The 17,479-nt window shown below is 53.5% G+C and overlaps 2 protein-coding genes across 4 annotated transcripts; one reads left to right on the top strand and one right to left on the bottom strand.

The window, feature by feature from the left end:
* The first annotated feature begins 68 nt into the window (after positions 1-68).
* SAC3D1 (SAC3 domain containing 1) lies at positions 69-3,543 on the top strand. 3 transcript variants are annotated; one of them, XM_064364753.1, is made up of 3 exons: positions 69-230; positions 424-1,019; positions 2,937-3,543. In XM_064364753.1, the coding sequence occupies exons 2-3, from the start codon at positions 431-433 to the stop codon at positions 3,449-3,451; spliced, it is 1,104 nt and encodes a 367-aa protein (XP_064220823.1). In that variant the 5' UTR covers positions 69-230; positions 424-430; the 3' UTR covers positions 3,452-3,543. The 3 variants fall into 3 exon arrangements, with proteins under 3 accessions (XP_064220823.1, XP_021528723.2, XP_064220824.1); XM_021673048.2 differs by lacking the exon at positions 69-230 and having other exon boundaries at positions 416-1,019; XM_064364754.1 differs by lacking the exon at positions 69-230 and having other exon boundaries at positions 416-1,081; positions 2,937-3,099.
* On the bottom strand, positions 3,538-17,067 carry NAALADL1 (N-acetylated alpha-linked acidic dipeptidase like 1). The gene is made up of 18 exons (XM_012462877.2): positions 16,838-17,067; positions 16,579-16,751; positions 16,364-16,485; positions 15,861-15,983; positions 13,050-13,333; positions 12,844-12,948; positions 12,092-12,177; positions 11,814-11,933; positions 7,000-7,085; positions 6,852-6,915; positions 6,681-6,748; positions 6,334-6,425; positions 6,162-6,252; positions 5,126-5,207; positions 4,870-5,043; positions 4,707-4,794; positions 4,504-4,596; positions 3,538-4,154 (listed from the first exon to the last, which is right to left on the bottom strand). The coding sequence occupies exons 1-18, from the start codon at positions 17,065-17,067 to the stop codon at positions 3,968-3,970; spliced, it is 2,268 nt and encodes a 755-aa protein (XP_012318300.1). The 3' UTR covers positions 3,538-3,967.
* Positions 17,068-17,479: the final 412 nt, after the last annotated feature.

Here is a 17,479-nt window from a genome sequence, read left to right as displayed (position 1 = left end):
GGGGGGCGTGGCCTCAGTCCCGCCCCGCCTCGCCTCACCACAAAGCGATTGGTTGCGGCAGGGATTACACCGGTGTATCATGGGAGCGGTCCGGACTACCCTCTAAAACCAAGGGGCGCGCGCAAAGCTGAACTTGGCGCTTGATGGGGACTTTTTGCCGCGCGGGAACCACAGGGGCGTTGCAGGACTACAGCGCAGTGCATCTGGGGAGGCCGATTCGACGGGACCGGGTGAGAGGACGGAGGTGGGCAGGGGCGGACGGCAGTGGCCCGACGGGCGACCAGGAGGCCGGAGATCATGGCGGGCAGGCGGACCCAGCCAGGTTCAGCCTCGCCTCGTCACGCCCCATAGCCAGCCGGCCTCGCGTGCCCTTCCGCGGCACAGCCGTCCCCGGGATGCTGAGCCCCCACCGTCTCCTTGCAGCCCCCTCATGCCCGGCTGCGAGCTGCCCGTGGGCACCTGCCCGGACATGTGCCCGGCCGCCGAGCGCGCCCAGCGCGAAAGGGAGCGCCGCCTGCACCGCTTGGAGGTGGCGCCGGGGTGGCTCCAGGACCCGCCGCGCGCCGACCCGCCGCGCGCCGACCCGCAGCGCACGGTGAAGGAGTACAGCCGACCAGCCGCCGGCAAGCCCCGGCCCCCGCCCAGCCAGTTGCGTCCGCCCTCTGTGCTGCTGGCCACCGTGCGCTACCTGGCCAGTGAGGTGGCGGAGAGCGCAGACGCCGCCCGCGCAGAGGTGGCCAGCTTCGTGGCAGACCGCTTGCGAGCCGTGCGCCTGGACCTGGCCCTGCAGGGCGCGGGCGACGCCGAGGCAGCAGTGGTGCTCGAGGCGGCGCTGGCCACGCTGCTGGCCGTGGTGGCGCGGCTCGGGCCCGACGCGGCGCGGGGACCCGCGGACCCGGTGCTGCTGCAGGCCCAGGTGCAGGAGGGCTTCGGCTCGCTGCGGCGCTGCTACGCTCGGGGCGCCGGACCGCACCCCCGCCAGCCCGCCTTCCAGGGCCTCTTTCTGCTCTATAACCTGGGTGAGTCGGGGTCTCGGCAGCTGGGCAGAGCGTGGGGACAGGAGCCCTCCATGACAGTGGAGGTAGGGAAAGGAAGGATTAGCTTTAACATCTCACCATTAGCTCCCTCCCAGGACAGCACAAGATCCACCCAGCCCCGACGTGGGACCTCGGGCCCGTCTCTGAGTCTTAGTTGCCTCAGGAATAAAAGTGGAGGGGGCGAGGATAGAACGAGAGAATTGGCCTAAATCGTGATCGTGATTTTTAACCTTTTTTTTTTTTGAGACGAATTGTTGCTCTGTCATCCAGGCTGGAGTGCAGTGGCATGATCTTGGCTCACTGCAACCTCCACCTCCTGGGTTCAGGCGACTCTCCTGCCTCAGCCTCCCGAGGAGCTGGGACTACAGGTGCGCACCATCGCGCCTGGCTAATTTTTGTATTTTTAGTAGAGACGGGGTTTCACCATGTTGGCCAGGTTGGTCTCAAACTCCTGACCTCAAATGATCCACTCACCTCTGTCTCCCAAAATTCTGGATTACAAGCATGAGCCACCACACCCGCCTGTTGGTGTTTTTTGAGACGGGGTCTCACTTTGTTGCCCAGGCTGGCTTGATTATAGTTTACTGCAGCCTAAACCTCCTGGGCTCAAGGGATCCTCCTCCCTCGTCGCCTTCCGAGCAGCTGGCACCACAGATGTGCACAACCTGGCTAACTTAAAAAAATTTTTTTGTAGAGATGGGGTCTCGCTTGTTGCCACTCGAGTTCCTGGGCTCAAGTGATCCTCCTGCCCCACCTTCCCAAGTATCTGGGTGCCTGCCATCATGCCCAGTTAACGGTTTATCTTTGTTCACATTGCTTCTGTGAAGACATAGTAATTATCCCTGGTCTAGTGGGGGAAGAAACCGAAGCCCAGGGTGGTGAGGTGACTTGCCTCTTGACACAGCACTGGTTAACAGTAGTAGAGGTAGGACCATGATTTTCTTTTAATTTTTTAAAATTTATTTTTATATAGAGATTGGGGTCTTGCCATGTTAACTAGGATGATCTCAAACTCCTGGGCTAAACTGATCCTACCACCTTGGTCCCCCAAAGTGCTAGGATTACAGGCATGAGCCACTGTGCCCAGCCCTCTAATAAGCTCTGTTCTGGCTGGGCCCTCTCTACTAAAAATGCAGAAATTATCTGGGCATGTGGCACATGCCTGTAATCCCAGCTACTTGGGAGGCTGATGCAGGAGAATCAGTTGAACCTGGGAGGTGGTGGAGGTTGCAGTGACCCACTATACTTCAGCCCGGGTGACAGAGCAAGTTGTCTCAAAAAAAAAAAAAAAAAAAAGACTGTTCTATACAGTTGTAACAAAATGCTGTTGACTTCACAACCTACTAATTGTTCAGAAGCCCCAGTTTACAAAAGTGGCCCAAGGTTCCAGTGCCTGAGACTCTTCTGGAAGGGAAGTAGGAGCATAGTCTCCTGAAGTGGCCTTCCCAGGTGGTCAGGGGAAGGTGAGGCAGAATTGGCTTCCAAAACTGTGGGTGCAGGGAAGCCAGGGTAGTGGGAAATCCAAGTCAGAAAATTTGGATTGGGGTCACCACTCTCAGACGAGTCATTAAATTATCTGGGCCAGCTTCCCAAAGCCTTATACCCTGCCTACTTCAGTGTTGTAAGTAAGGATCCAGACTGCAGGAGGTCCAGAGCCTGAGGCAACTCGTTCAAATATGGGTCAGGGAAGGAGCCAATGGCTGAACCATAGAGGGAAGAGGGAAGGTGGGCTAGGCCTGGAGAAGGGGCGTGGTTGAGGAGATGGGTGGGTGGGAGGTCCGGAGCTGAGCTTGGGCCAGAGGAGATGGGCGTGGCAAGGAAGAATGAGGAGTTGGGAGAGGAGATGGTCCTGATCCTGTAAGGACCTGGCATCCTCATTCTGGCTTCTCCCCCTCACAGGCTCAGTGGAGGCCCTGCACGAGGTTCTACAGCTGCCTGCTGCCCTGCGTACCTGCCCGCCCCTCCGCAAGGCCTTGGCAGTAGATGCTGCCTTCCGAGAGGGCAATGCTGCCCGCCTGTTCCGCCTACTCCAGACCCTGCCCTACCTGCCAAGTTGTGCTGTGCAGTGCCATGTGGGCCATGCACGCCGGGAAGCCCTGGCCCGCCTCGCTCGTGCCTTTAGCACCCCCAAGGGCCAGACCTTGCCTCTGGGCTTTATGGTCAACCTGCTGGCCCTGGATGGACTCAAGGAAGCACAGGACCTGTGCCAGTCCCACGGCCTGCCCTTGGACGGAGAGGAGAGAGTTGTGTTCCTGAGGGGTTGCTACGTGGAAGAAGGGCTACCACCTGCTGGTACATGCAAGGTGTTAGTGGAGAGCAAACTTCGAGGACGCACCCTGGAGGAGGTGGTCATGGCAGAGGAGGAAGATGAGGGCATGGACAGACCTGGATCCCTACCTGAGGAGGGAACATGAGCCTCCCAGAGCCCCGGACTGGGTCAGAGCACTTAGGTTTCTTTTTCCATGGTTCCCAGATAATAAAAGGAACTTGTTTTGTTGGTACCAGTCACTAGACTTGATTTATTTGGGGAGCTGTTGTAGGGAGTTAGGACACCCAGCATGCAGGGAGAGGAACGCAGACTAGGCAAGGCCCAAGGCACCCTGTGCCTCAGTTTCTCCACTGGTCCTTGGCCTTGGTGATCTGAGTTGGCATGCATCCCATCTTCACGCATCCGCCAGGAAGAGCAGTTGGTGGTTTTGCCATTCCCACCATCCCTGTCCCCTCTGCCCACCCTCTGCCACCTGTGCCAGGGTAAGGGTGAGTTGCATCAGGGCTTGCCACTCCCCTCAGGGACCCCAAGCTGTTGTCTGAGAGGCTTGAGAGGGCCCTGTGGTTGTGCCCTCCCCTTGCACCAAGGAAGACAAGGACATACAGGAAAGCAGGCAGGAAAGGGTGGGGGTAAAGGGAGGGCTAAAGAAAGAGGGCTGGGGTCAGAGGTCAGCCACAGGCCTCAGGGTGGCTGCTGCACCCTCCAGGGCCATCACCACAATGCTGATCTGTCTCTGCACCTCAGCCCAAGCTTCAGATCCAGGGGCTGTGTCCCTGGCCCTGGAGCAGGCATTGGATAGGCCTGGGAATGTGGCTACGGAGCCTGTGCGAGGTGCCCAGAGCACATGGCTGGCGGGAGAAATGAGACAGGATCAGGGTCAGGAAAGAGCAGCCTGGGTCTGGAACTGGCTCAGCTCCTGTACGCAGCTAGGCAGAAAAGCATCTCCCTCCATTTGTCTCTGAAAGCCAGGGGGCTCTTACAGCAGTGGCAGTGGAGAAGGAAATGTGGGTTCTAGTCCCAGCTCCCAGAGGGACCGTCAAGCAACTTTCCTCCCCTCCCTGAGCCTCACATTCCCAACTTCTTCAGGGGCTGGGTTGTGCTGTAAAGGGCAGAGAAGCTGCCCACCTCCTCTCTCAGGTCCGGGGCCTTACCCGGCCCCACCTAGAGGCACCTCCCAGGACTTGGGAACAGACTCACCTGTAGTAGCGTTCCTCTGGGAAGGCTCGAGGGTTCAGGAAGGTCCGTTCCAAGAGCATCAGCTGGTCATTGAGCATCCGGACCTGCAGGGGGCTGGTAGAGGCAGGACCTGCCGGTCACCCTGGAGCCAGCAGCCCAGCTACCAGCCTGGTATCCTTCCCTGGATGCTGCCCTCCCAGACCCTGCCTGCTGCCCTTGCTCACTCAGGGCTGCCCTTCTGCAGTGTTGATATGCGTTCGCCCAAGGCTGCAGCTTCTGCATCAAACTTCTCCACTGCAGTCACCAGAGGCCCTGTGAGAAACAAGCAGTGGCTTAGTCCTGGGGGTGCAGGGCTCCCCATGCCTCAGCGTCAGGGGCTGTGCATACCCAGGCTGATGCCGTGCTGCTCCAGCAGGGCCCCAAGGTCCTGCTGGGCTGCCTGCAGGAAGCTGCGGAGTGTCTCACTGTAGTCACTGACGTTGAGGGGCAGGAAGAAGCTGTCACTGAGCCGGAGAATCACACTCCCTGCTGTCTGGGCCACAGCCTGATGGCTGCTGAAGCCTGCAGCAAGGGTCACAAGGCCAGGGCTCGGTCTTCAGCCTCTCTTGTCCTGGTCTCAGGATGCCCCTTGACCCCTCCTCACCTGGGTCCAAAAACTTGTCCACATAGTCAAAGGTGTCAAAGGCTGTGTGATAGGTGGGGTAGATCCTGGCTGACGTCTTGCTCTGGGGGAACAAGGCCCAGAGGTGAGAGGCTTGGGATGGGAAATGAGAGAAGGTATACCTCCAGGGATCTACAAAATGTGGGCATTATCTCCATTGGATCCTGGTCATGTATGTGAGGTGGGTTCTAGAATTTCCACAGAAAAGGAAACTGAAGCTCAGAGAGGTTAACCTGCCTGACATCACACAGCTAATCAGTGACAGAGCTGGATCTGGTGCCAGTTTCCAGTTTCACAGGAAGGAGAAGAAACTGGGGCTTTGGAGTCAGATAAAGAGATTGAAATCCCATCTCCACTACTGAGAATCACTGTGGCTGTGGAGTGGAGAACGTACTTTTTGGAGCATGAAATGGAGATTCCAGCTGGTCACTCTGCACCTCTTGTCTTGTTTTACCTTTACCCCAATGCTCACACCAATGGTATGGGTCATCCCTGCTTCATACTCTGAGTTAATCAATGCTGAGATTAACTTTTTCCCCTTACATTTTAAGATCTCTAGAACAGGATACTTCTTACAGGCAATGTCATCCTACAACTGGTTGGAAGTGGTGTTTTTTTTTTTCCTAAATATTGCATAGCATAATGGCACATCTTATAATCAGTAGTATCTTACATTTGATAAAATAACATAGATGAGCATAAAGAGATGTTTGAAAAGGTTACAAAACTTGGCAGAGGCCGGTTGGTGAGTCTCATGCCTGTAATCCCAGCACTTTGGGAGGCTGAGGTGGGAGGATGGCTTGAGCCCAGGAGTTCAAAACCAGCCTGGCAACAAAGCAAGACTCCATCTATATGTGTGTGTGTGTGTGTGTGTGTGTGTGTGTGTGTGTGTAAGAAACGTGGCAGAAGTAGCAATGAGTAAAGGAGAAGGGTTCAGTCTATACCAGAACAGCCCCAGGAAGAGGAGGTGGTGCGTGCAGCAAGGTACCGGGGCAGGGGCAGAGGGGTTCCTGCTCACCCGGTCATAGGTGTAGGCGAGGTCCATGGAGGAGATGCCCAGGAAGTGAACGAAAGGTGCATAGTCGCTGCCAGCACCCAGAGAACCCAGGCTGCGGGAAGGAAGGGGACCGGGATAAAGAGCGCTGGGCCGGACCGCCGAGCCCCGGGCCCTCTTCCGAACCTGGGCTTACCTGGGGACCAGGCCGTACACCGGGCTGCTGCGGTTGAAGTACCGGATCCAGTTGTCGTAGATGCTCAGTTCGCCAGGGCCTGGTGAGCGGATCTGGCAGGAAGGAGAATTTAGTCTCGGTGCAGGGCCCTCCCTAGCCCTAACAACAAGGGGTGTCCTCCGCCGGTCTCCAGCCCACCCACGGTCCAGTCCTTACGAGGCTCGCCCCAGCCTCAGTCCAGCCTCAGCAGATCTAGAGTACCACTCCTAGCCCCGCCCACCCACGAGGCCCCGCCCACCACACACGGCCCGCCCACCGCACTGCCCCGCCGCGTCTAGTTCAGCCCCGCTGGGCCCGCCCACTTCCACCTCTTTGGTTGCAGAGAAGACGACACTCTGAACAGGGGGCGTCCCCTGCACCCTGAGGGTAGCGTTGGCTGTGGGAGGAGAGGAGAAAGACTGTTTGGGCCCGAGCCCCTTCATTTACCCACCCCGTCGTCAGGCCGTCCCCTCACCTTTCCCACCCCGCCACCCCCATACCAAACACCGAGATGTCCACGTTGATGTAGGCCACCGTGCGCTCCTGCAGCTTGTTGAAGAACTCCTGCGGGTGCGAGGGGCGACGTCAGCACCGCGCCGTGCTGCCCTGGGAGCCCCTTTAAATCCCCTACAGGGTAGGGCCACTCACTTCTGTGAACTCCGTGGAGCCAATGAGCCCAAACTCCTCAGCCCCCCAGCTCGCAAACACGATTGATCTGCGGGGACGCCAGGTGCCTGGGAAGCGGGGATAGAGGATTGGAAAACGGAAAACCTGGGATGCCTTAGGAGAAAGGCTGAGGACGTGGGGATGACGGAAGAGCTGGAAAAGGCAGGGCAACTAGTGACAGGAGGTCTTGGCACCCTGCAGCCAGGCCTTCCAGGAGGCTCCCGCACCAAACACTGACCCCAACTCCAAGCTCCCCAAAGGGTCAGGTGGTCCCTTTGCCAGAATGTCCGCCGCCCCTCTCTCTGTGGGCATGCTCCGGGAAGACTTCCGACCCTCCACCCTCAACCCCCGCCTCCAGGCCAAACTCCACAGCCTCCTTCACTTGGTGATAACACATGAACGTTTCCTCACAGGCCTTATCCACGTTGAACCAATTCTTACAACAATGCCTTGAGGGAGAAAATATTATTATTTCTATTTCACAGTTGAAGAAACTGAGACAGAGAAGCTAAATGACTTTCCCAGGGTCACACAGCTAGTAGGCAGCAGAGCTAGTTTCAAATCCAGATATTTGGCTCCACACTGTGCTACAGCGGGCATAGGGACTAGAGGTAGAAGCCAGGCTGCAGGGTGCTCCACTCCCAGGTTCAGGCAGCAGAATCGCTTGAGCCTGGGAGGCAAAGGTTGCAGGGAGTCGAGATCGTGCCACTGCATCCAGCCTGGATGAAAGAGTCTTACTCTGTGGCCCAGGCTGGAGTGCAGTGGTGCGATCTCGGCTCACTGCAACCTCAACTTCCTGGGGTCCAATGATCCTCTCACCTCAACCTTCCAAGTAGCTGGGACCACAGGCACACACCACCATGCCTGGCTTATTATGTATTTTTGGTAGAGATGGGGTTTCTCCATGTTGCCCAGCCAGTCCTGAACTCCTGAGCTAAAGTAATACACCCACCTTAGCCTCCCAAAGTGCTGGGATTATAAGCATGAGCCACTGCAACCAGCAAATGAAGAATTTTTCAGTGTGATGTGATTACATGCTTCCAATAAAAAATGTTTACACTTTTTTCTGCCAAAAATATATAATCTAAATCAAATGAGACAAACCCAAATTGAGGGGTATTTGACATAATAATAGCAGGATAATAATAAAAGGATCATGAAAGAGTAATGAACAGCTACACAATTATTATAGATTAAAGGAAACTAGTGACCAGATCACTAGTGTGATCCTGGATTGGAGCGTGATCACGGCTCACTGCAGCCTCAACCTCCCAGGCTCAAGCGTTCCTCCCACACAGCCTCTGAAGTATCTGGGACCACAGGCACATGTCACCATGCCCAGTTATTTTTTTATGTTTTTTTTTTATTTTTTTTTTTTTGAGACGGAGTTTCACTCTTGTTACCCAGGCTAGAGTGCAATGGCGCGATCTGGGCTCACCGCAACCTCCGCCTCCTGGGTTCAGGCAATTCTCCTACCTCAGCCTCCTGAGTAGCTGGGATTACAGGCATGTGCCACCATGCCCGGCTAATTTTTTGTATTTTTAGTAGAGACGGGGTTTCACCATGTTGACCAGGATGGTCTCGATCTCTTGACCTCGTGATCCACCCGCCTCGGCCTCCCAAAGTGCTGGGATTACAGGCGTGAGCCACCGCGCCCGGCCTATGTTTATTTTTTGTACAGACAAGTTCTCACTATGTTGCCCAGGTTGGTCTCAAACTCCTGGCTCAAGTAGTCTGCCCACCTCAGCCTCCCAAAGTGCTGGGATAACAGGCATGAACCACTGTGGCCAGGCTTCAAGTCTCTTTTCTTTCTTTCTTTCTTTTTTTTTTTAAGAAAAAAAAAGAAAAAAGAAGAAGAAGAAAAAGGAAGAGAAAGAGGGAGAGAGAATGGGAGTATTGCTTTATTGCCCAGGCTAGAATGCAGTCTAAAAATGGGAATTGAAAACCTCTTTTATGCCAATAATTCTGCTTAACAATGGAGACAGGAAGGAATAAGGGAAGAAAATAACAAATAAGCAGCCAACCAATATTTCATTTAAACCTATGAAATGCTATGCGATTACTGAGGAGTGATTTACTCCCAATTATGTAGTCACTTTTGGAATAGGTGTGATATGATACTGATAAGAATGTGTGTTTTGTGTATTTGAAGTGGAGAGTTCTATAAATGTTGATTAAGTTTACTTGTTCCTGGTCTAAGTTCAAGTCCTGGATATCCTTGTTAATTTTCTGTCTCGTTGATCAGTCTAATATTGACAATGTGATGTTACAGTCTCCCACTATTATTGTGTGGGAGGCTAAGTCTCTTTATAAGTCACTAAGAACTTGTCTTATGTATCTGGGTGCTCCTGTATTGGGTGCATGTATATTTAGAATCGTTAGCTCTTCTTGTTGCATTGATCCTTTTACCATTATGTAATGTCCTTCTTTGCCTCTTTTGATCTTTGTTGCTTAAAAGTCTATTTTATCAGAGGTGAGAATTGCAACTCCTGCTTTTTATTTATTTATTTTTGCTCTCCGTTTGGTTGGTAAATCTTCCTCCGTCCCTTTGTTTTGAGTCTCTGTGTGTCGTTGCATGTGAGATGGGTCTGGATACAGCATAGCGACGGGTTTTGGCTTTTTATCCAGTTAATAATATATGTGAGCTTAATACTGCCATTTGATGCTAGCTGGGTGTTTTGCCCATTAGTTGATGTAAGTTCTTCATTATGTTAATGCTGTTTACTTTTTGATATATTTTTGGAATATTTTCGGAAAAGCTGATACTGGTTGTTCCTTTATATGTGTAGTGCTTCTTTCAGAAGCTCTTGTAAAGCAGGTCTGGTGATGGTGAAATCTCTAAGTACTTGCTTGTTCGCAAAAGATTTTATTTTTCCTTCGCTTGTGAAGCTTAGTTTGGCTGGAAATGAAATTCTGGGTTGAAAGTTCTTTAAGGATGTTGAATATTGGTCCCCACTCTTTTCTGGCTTGTAGGGTTTCTGCTGAGAGATCTGCTGTAAGTCTGATAGGCTTCCCTTTGTAGGTAACCTGACCTTTCTCTCTGGCTGCTCTTAGTATTTTCTCCTTCATTTCAACCCTAATGAATCTGACGATTATGTGCCTTGGGGTTGGTCTTCTTGAGGAATATCTTTGTGGTGTTCTTTGTATTACCTGGAGTTGAATATTGTCCTGCCTTACTAGGTTGGGAAAGTTTTCCTGAATAATCTCCTGAAGAGTATTTTCCAACTTGGATTCATTCTTTCGTCACATTCAGGTACACCTATCAAATGTAGATTAGGTCTTTTCACATAGTCCCATATTTCTTGGAGACTTTGCTCATTCCTTTTTATCCTTTTTTCTCTAATCTTGACTTCTCGTTTTGTTTCATTAAGTTGGTCTTTGACCTCTGATATCCTTTCTTCTGCTTGATCAATTCGACTGTTAAAACTTGTGCATACTTTGCAAAGTTCTCGTGTTGTGTTTTTCAGCTCCATTAATTCACTTATATTCCTCTCTAAATTGTCTATTCTTGTTAGGATTTCATCAAACCTTTTTTCAAAGTTCTTAGTTTCTTTGCATTGGGTTAGAACAAGTTCTTTTAATTCACAGAAGTTTCTTATCATCCACCTTCTGAAGCCTACTTCCATTAATGGAACACACTCGTTCTCCATCAGGCCTTGTTCCGTTGCTGATGAGGAACTGTGATCCCCTGTAGAGGGAGAGGCATTCTGATTTTGGGTATTCTCAGTCTTTTTACGCTGGTTTCTTCCCATCATTGTAAATTTATCCACCTGTCGTCTTTGTGATTACCGACTTTCAAATTAGGTCTCTGAGTGGACGTCCAACTTGTTGATTCCCAGTGCTGAAATCTGAGCAATCCACTGCGCCGGCCAAAACAGCGGTGTTAAGATTGATGGTGCTTTTCTGCCCGGGAATCTCTAGCTCCCTTGAATAGGTGCTTCCCGAAGCTCCAAACAACATCGGCCAAAAGGGGACCCAGTCCCGCTCACTCTGCACCAAGAACTGCCGCGCCGAGGTGCTGGCAAAACCGCCACGCCGGCCACAAGAGTCGTGCTGGCAACCCGTGGGTCTCCTCCGCTGGGAATCTCCTGGTCCGTGAGCAATAAAAATTCGTCTGAAAGTGTGGCGTCCTCTCATCCTCTGCACTTTCACTGAGAGCTACAATCCCGAGCTGCTAGTGATCAGCCATCTTGGATCTCTCTCCCCAAGTCTCTTTTCTGAACTGTGACTTCAATATCATACAAGGAGGGGGATGGAGCTTGACAGGAGTGGAGTGTTCCTGTGCAATTACAGTTGAGTGGGGATCAGTTCAGATGCCACACTTACATATAATCAGTTATATGTAAGGGAAGATGAAGAAGTTCTGGAGCTGATGGCAGTGATGGCTGCAACTTCAGAAATGTACTTAATGCCACTGAGTCAAATACTTACAAATGTAAAACTGGTGAATTGTGTTATGTATATTTTACCACGAGTTTTTGAAGCTAAAGAAAGAGGGCCTGGCATGGGAACTCACGCCTGTGGATCATTGAGTCCTGGAGTTCAAGACCAGCCTAGGCAACATAGCAAGACCCTCACCTCTATAAAAATAAATAAATAACTAAAACTAAAACAGAAACAAGAAATCAACATGGGAAGACCCGAATTCCCGTCTTCCTTAAGGCTGGTGTCATGCATTTCTGCCCCTAGAGCCCTCAGGCGTGGCAGAGAGAGCACTGCAGGGTGAGGGAGAGGAGGTGGAACAGAAAGGTGACCTCTAGGGGCAAGAGTCCCTGGGCCGGGGGGGGCCGCCTCACCCCTCTTCAGCAGGGTCCCCAGGACTCGGGAGAGCTCCAGGAGGACGGCGGTGCCGCTGCTGGGGTCCACAGCCCCGTGCACCCAGCTGTCCCGGTGGTTCCCATACAGCACATATCGATCTGGCCAGAGGAAGAAAGGCAGAGAACCAGAGAAGAGGGAGAGGTGGGCAGGGCAGCTGGGGTGGGGGTGGTGAGGGCAGGGCTGGATGAGGATGCAGTGGCAGCGGCACCCAGAGCAGAGCAGGGGCCTGGGGTGCGGGGGCAACAGGAGGGCTCACCAGGCTCCACAGCCCCGCGGATGATACCCAGGACGTTGGAGGAGTTCCGCAGCTCCAGACGGTTGTGGACACTCACATTCACCTGACTGGGGAGGGTGAAGGGTGTGAGAAGACTCTTGGCCTTGCCGACTGCCCCCCACCCAGTGCAGGAGACAACGCGGCCCAGAGCTGGAAAGCAACTTCGAGGTCATTGGGCCAGAGGTCCCAAGAGAGGCAGCAGGGCTGAAGCCCGCTCTCCTGCTCACTCACTGGATAGGTGCTTATTGGGTACCTAGCCCCTGACTGGGCTCCAGGCAATGACCACCACAGATGTGTACCTGGTGCTTGTGGGGCCTCCCTCTCCCGGGGGGGCGAGACACACCACAAGGACCAGAAGAGCTGAGTGAAGGGGACTGGGAGGAGAGGGCACCTGGAGGCCAGGGGCTGCTGCAGGGAGGGAGGGTGGTACAGGTCGGGAGTGGCAGAGGCCCTGATTTGGGAAGGAGCTTGGCATCTTCAAGAGAGGGAGTCATGGGGTGCAGATGTCAAGATGAGGTGGGAGGGGCAGGGGAATCCCCGCAGGACACAGCTGCAGCTGTTTCACAAACTTCCCCAAAGACAAGACAGGTATTTTGGAGTCATGAGAGGGTCTGGGAGAGAGAAGAAAGGGGAAGGTCCGGCTTTGAAGTGGAAAGAGGGAATGCAATCATGAGGGAAAGGGAGAGGTGAGTTGGGGGAGAGGGCGGCTGAGGGAGAAGGGGTCTGCGCCTCACCTGTCTGCTGGGAAGTCTCCGTCAGGCCGGAAGCCCGGACCCAACCTGTAGCCGCAGCCCAGTGCTCCCTGCCAGGTGGCTGGGGCCAAAGTTCCGTTGAGGTTGCTGGGAAGGAGGAAGAGGCCCTTCAGGGTAAATGTGGGTGTGGGGCTTGAAGTTTGGAGGTCACTGCGTGCTGGGCAGGACACCCCAGGGCACAGACTCACCAGAGCAGATCTCTTGCATCCTGGAAGCCAATGGGCTGTGTAGGAATTGGGGGAAATCCGGAGACATTGGCAAGGTCCAGGCGGAAGGAAGAGGGAATGGCTGGAAGGTAGGGAGTCAGAGGGTCCCCAAAATACTCGTAGTAGGAGCCTCGCTCCACTCCTGATGGGGGCAGGTACCAGGAGTTGGGAAAGGTTTCGCTGGGTGAACTCAGCCCGTCGTTGATGTCGGCGGGGTCTGTGTACACCAGTACCCCGGCCACCCCATGCTTGGCAGCGTTCACAGCCTGCAGCGGGCAGAGAAGGTTGTGTGTAAGGGAGGGACAGGGACCGGGTGTGTTCCGTTCCTCTTCCTCCCTCCTCCACTGTGGAAGCCAGGATAGATGGATCTTCCCACCGTCAAGGTGATGTTTGCACAAGTCATTTATGGCAGTGCTGCTTGCAACGGCAAAGGCCCGTTCGGCACAGCCAGGCCAGTGCCTATCAGTGGAGTCTGGTTGAATATCAGGGACATCCTACAGTGGAATACCATGAAATTGGGTAAAATAACACAGTTGTGGGCCGGGTGCGGTGGCTCACACCTGTAATCCCAGCACTTTGGGAGGCTGAGGCAGAGGGATAGGTCAGAAGTTTGAGACCACACTGGGCAAGATGGTGAAATCCCATCTCTACTAAAATTACAAAAATTAGCTGGGTGTGGTGGCAGATGCCTGTAAGACCAGCTACTCAGGAGGCTGAAGCAGGAGAATCACTTGAGCTGGGGAGGCAGAGGTTGCAATGAGCCAAGATTGGGCCACTGCACTCCAGCCTGAGCAACAGAGCCAGACTCTGTCTCAAAAAAAATAAAATAAAATAACACAGTTGTGTACTCATGTCCACAACAGTGCTATTCTCAATGGCCAAAAGGAAGAAACAGCCCAAGTGTCCATCAACAGATGAATGGCTAAACCAAATGTGGGAAATGTGGGCTGTAACATACAACAGAGGCGGGGCACGGTGGCTCATGCCTGTAATCCCAGCACTTTGGGAGGCCAAGGCAGGCAGATCACCTGAGGTCAAGACCAGCCTGGCCAACATGGTGAAACCTTGTCTCTACTAAAAGTACAAAAATTAGCCAGGTGTGCTGGCACACACCTATAGTCCCAGCTACTTAGGGGACTAAGGCATGAGAGTCACCTGAACCCAGGAAGTGGAGGTTGCAATGAGCTGAGATCGTGCCATTACACTCCAGCCTGGGCAACAAAGCAAGATTCTGTCTTGAAAAAAAACCAAAAAAACAAAAAACAATGGAATATTATTATTCAGCCTAAAAAGAAATAAAGTTCTGATACATCAATGAGCCTTGAAGATGTTATATTAAGTGAAATAAGCCAGACACAAAAAGACAAGTAGCTTATACTTTCACTTATACAAGGTACCTAGAACAGGCAAATTCATAGAGACAGAAAGTAGAATTGAGGTTAAAGAAAACAGAGTAGGGCTGGGGCAGGGACATGAGGAGTCATTGTTAAATAAAGTTTCTGTTTGAAATGATGATAAAGGTCTGGAAATGGATAGTGGTGATGGTTCATTAACATTCTGTGGATTTCTACACTACTTGTTCCCCTTTCTTTTCTTCCTTTCTTTCTCTCTGCCTCCCTTCTTTCTTTCTCTTTTCCCAGCTCTTATTATGGACACATTTTTTTAAATTGTGGTAAAATACACATAACATGAACTTAGCATGTGGAGTGTGCAGGTCAGTGGCACTGAGTACATTCATATTGTGCAGCCATCACCACTACTCACTGCTAGAACTCTTTACGTCGACAAATCCGAAACTCTGTCCCATTAAATATTAACTTTCCCTTCCCCTCTCTCATTCTACGCTTTTTATATCAAATTTTTTTTAAGTTTTTTAAACCAGGGACATGTAATACCTAGTCAGAATTTTTTTTTTTTTTTTTTTTTTTTGCCAGGCAGGATGGCTCACGCCTGTAATCCCAGCACTTTGGGAGGCTAAGGCTGGCAGATCACCTGAGGTCGGGAATTCAAGACCAGCCTGACCAACATGGAGAAATCCCGTCTCTATTAAAAATACAAAATTAGCTGGGTGTGGTGGCAGATGCCTATAATCCCAGCTACTCGAGAAGCTGAGACAGGAGAATCGCTTGAACTTGGGGGGTGTTCAAATTTTTTGAGACCGAGTTTCACTCTTTTTCACCCAGGCTGGAGTACAGTTGCGTGATCTCACCTGACTACCGTCTCCGCCTCCCGGGTTCAAGCAGTTCATCTGCCTGAGCCTCCCGAGTAGCTGGGATTACAGGAGGCATGTGCCACCACGCCCCGCTAATTTTGTATTTTTAGTAGAGGTGGGGATTCACCATGTTGGCCGGGCTGGTCTCAAACTCCTGACCTCAGGTGATTCGCCCGCCTTGGCTTCCCAAAATGCTGGGATTACAGGCGTGAGCCACTGCACCCAGCCCCTAGTCCAAATTTTTGATGGAAAAGAAATGGCAGGAAGAGGGCCAACAGGAAGGATTTCAGTTGAATATTCAGAACCACTTCACAGGAGGACTTAGACTCTGGAATACCAAACCTGAAAACTATACTCAACCCCTTTGTTTCCTAAGGCTTAGAGAGGGTCAGGGAAGCATCCAGGGCCACACTGCCCATTGGTAGGACAACCCGAAAACAGCTCGCCTTTCCTGCCCCAGCCCGGGGCTTGGTTCCCCGCTCAGCACTGCCCCTTCTCCTTCCCCTTCTCGGCACTTTCTTCAGTCCACTCTCTGGCCCCTTCCTGGCCCAGGCCTCCTGTACTGGGGGACTGCCACTCACCTTGGCCACACGCCCTACACCCCCATAGCGAGTCAGGGCGATGGTGCCTTCGAGTTTGATGCCCTGAGTCTGTAGCTCCTTAAAGTCTTCTTCCGAGCCCTGGTTGGCATAGACGAGGAGGCCCTAGTCCCAGGAGCGGGTGATCCTTAGAGCTGGGCCCAGCGAAGGGCGGGGCGGGGAAGGGGGCTGGAAAGCTGGGTGGCAGGAGGAAGCATTTGGATTCTGTTCCCCCACCTCGCCCAGAGCTTATAAACTCCCCAAGGACAGTCACCCCTGGTTTCCTCCATGTCTGGGTGCCCTGTTAACAGGCCTGGCCTTGAGCAGAGCCACTAGTGTTTGTTGAATGACTGATGGAGGAAAGGAGCAGTGATGAAGTGTGCAGGTGAGTAAATTTGGGAGGGGGCGCTTTGCCCCAGTGAGGCATGTTCCCTGGGTCAGGGTGGGAGAAGCCTGGGTGGAACCAAGGGAGCTGGGCAGGGGCAGTAGGGGGGTTCTGGGCCTACCTGTGGGGCTCCAGGGGGAGCATAGGCGGCATAGGGTTGTACCACATCTGACCCCCCTTGCTCCCCGGTCAGGTTCTCCTCGGTCTGGCGGCAGGAGTAGATGATGTCCCCAGTGGGGCCCACTATTGGGGGGTGGGTGGCAGTGTCATGGCTGGCCCAGCAGCTCCCCAACTGGGAACCCTCTGGGACATTCCCAAGGCTGGGCAGGACCTCACCAACATGTACAAGGTTAGGCTGCTCCTGGCTGGGGAAGGACAGCAGCACCTCGTACTTGGAGGCCTCGGCCGAGTCCAGGCCCGACTCTGGGTCCCTCCAGCGCTGCAGTAGCAGCTGCACCAGGTCTTCATCCCGAGGGCTGGTGGCAAGGTGCGGCTCCCTGGAGAGTTCTCTGCAGGGTGGACAGAGGGAGGGGCAAGGCTAGCATCAGGGAGGGGGCCTCTGGCAAAAGGAGGAGCAGACACCCCCACCTCTCACCTGAGGTCCTCCCGGATCCTGCTGGCATTCAGCTGCCCCATGACGGTCTCCAGGATCTGCAGGTCCAGGTCCTGGGGGGCTGAGACGCTGGGGGCTGGGGACCCTGTAACTGGGGGCCCTGGGGCTGGTGAGCTGGCTTCCTTGGGGATGGCAAAGTGGCCCAGGATGATCCCCAGCCCCAAGAAGGCAGCAGCCCCCAGCCCCAGCCCCAGCACCTTTGTCCACTGCATCCTGCGGACTCTCGGCCACTGGGGTGGGCCTGGTCTATAGGTAATTCTCTATAGAGGGGGTGTTGGGTCTGGTTAACCATTACCCCATGGGTGGCACTGCCCTTTGGCCCCCAGCTGGCAGGGAGAGTGAGGAACATCCCACAGTGAGAGCCAGGAGCCATCTGCCTCCACCACATTCTGCATCGTTTACCTGGAATGGCCCTCCAAGGGCAGCGAGGCCACCCAGGGGCACTGAGGCCCAGAGGGAAGGGTCTCACCCACGGTATCCCAGTAAAACAGAGGCCAAGCCAGGACTGACTAGAACTCAGAGCTCCTGCATTCACAGCGGGGCCGTGTCCACTGCCCACCCTCACTGCCTCTGCCTCCCTCCAAGGCAGCTGATCTGCAGAACACCCAGCCCTGCCTGCCTGAG

The sequence above is a fragment of the Aotus nancymaae genome, unplaced genomic scaffold (genome assembly GCF_030222135.1).
Source record: "Aotus nancymaae isolate 86718 unplaced genomic scaffold, 86718_ANA_hifiasm-v0.15.2.pri h1tg000059l, whole genome shotgun sequence".
NCBI classification, from domain to species: domain Eukaryota; kingdom Metazoa; phylum Chordata; class Mammalia; order Primates; family Aotidae; genus Aotus; species Aotus nancymaae.
Note: the sequence above shows the minus strand (reverse complement) of the source record. Positions and strands in the feature narration are given on the sequence as shown.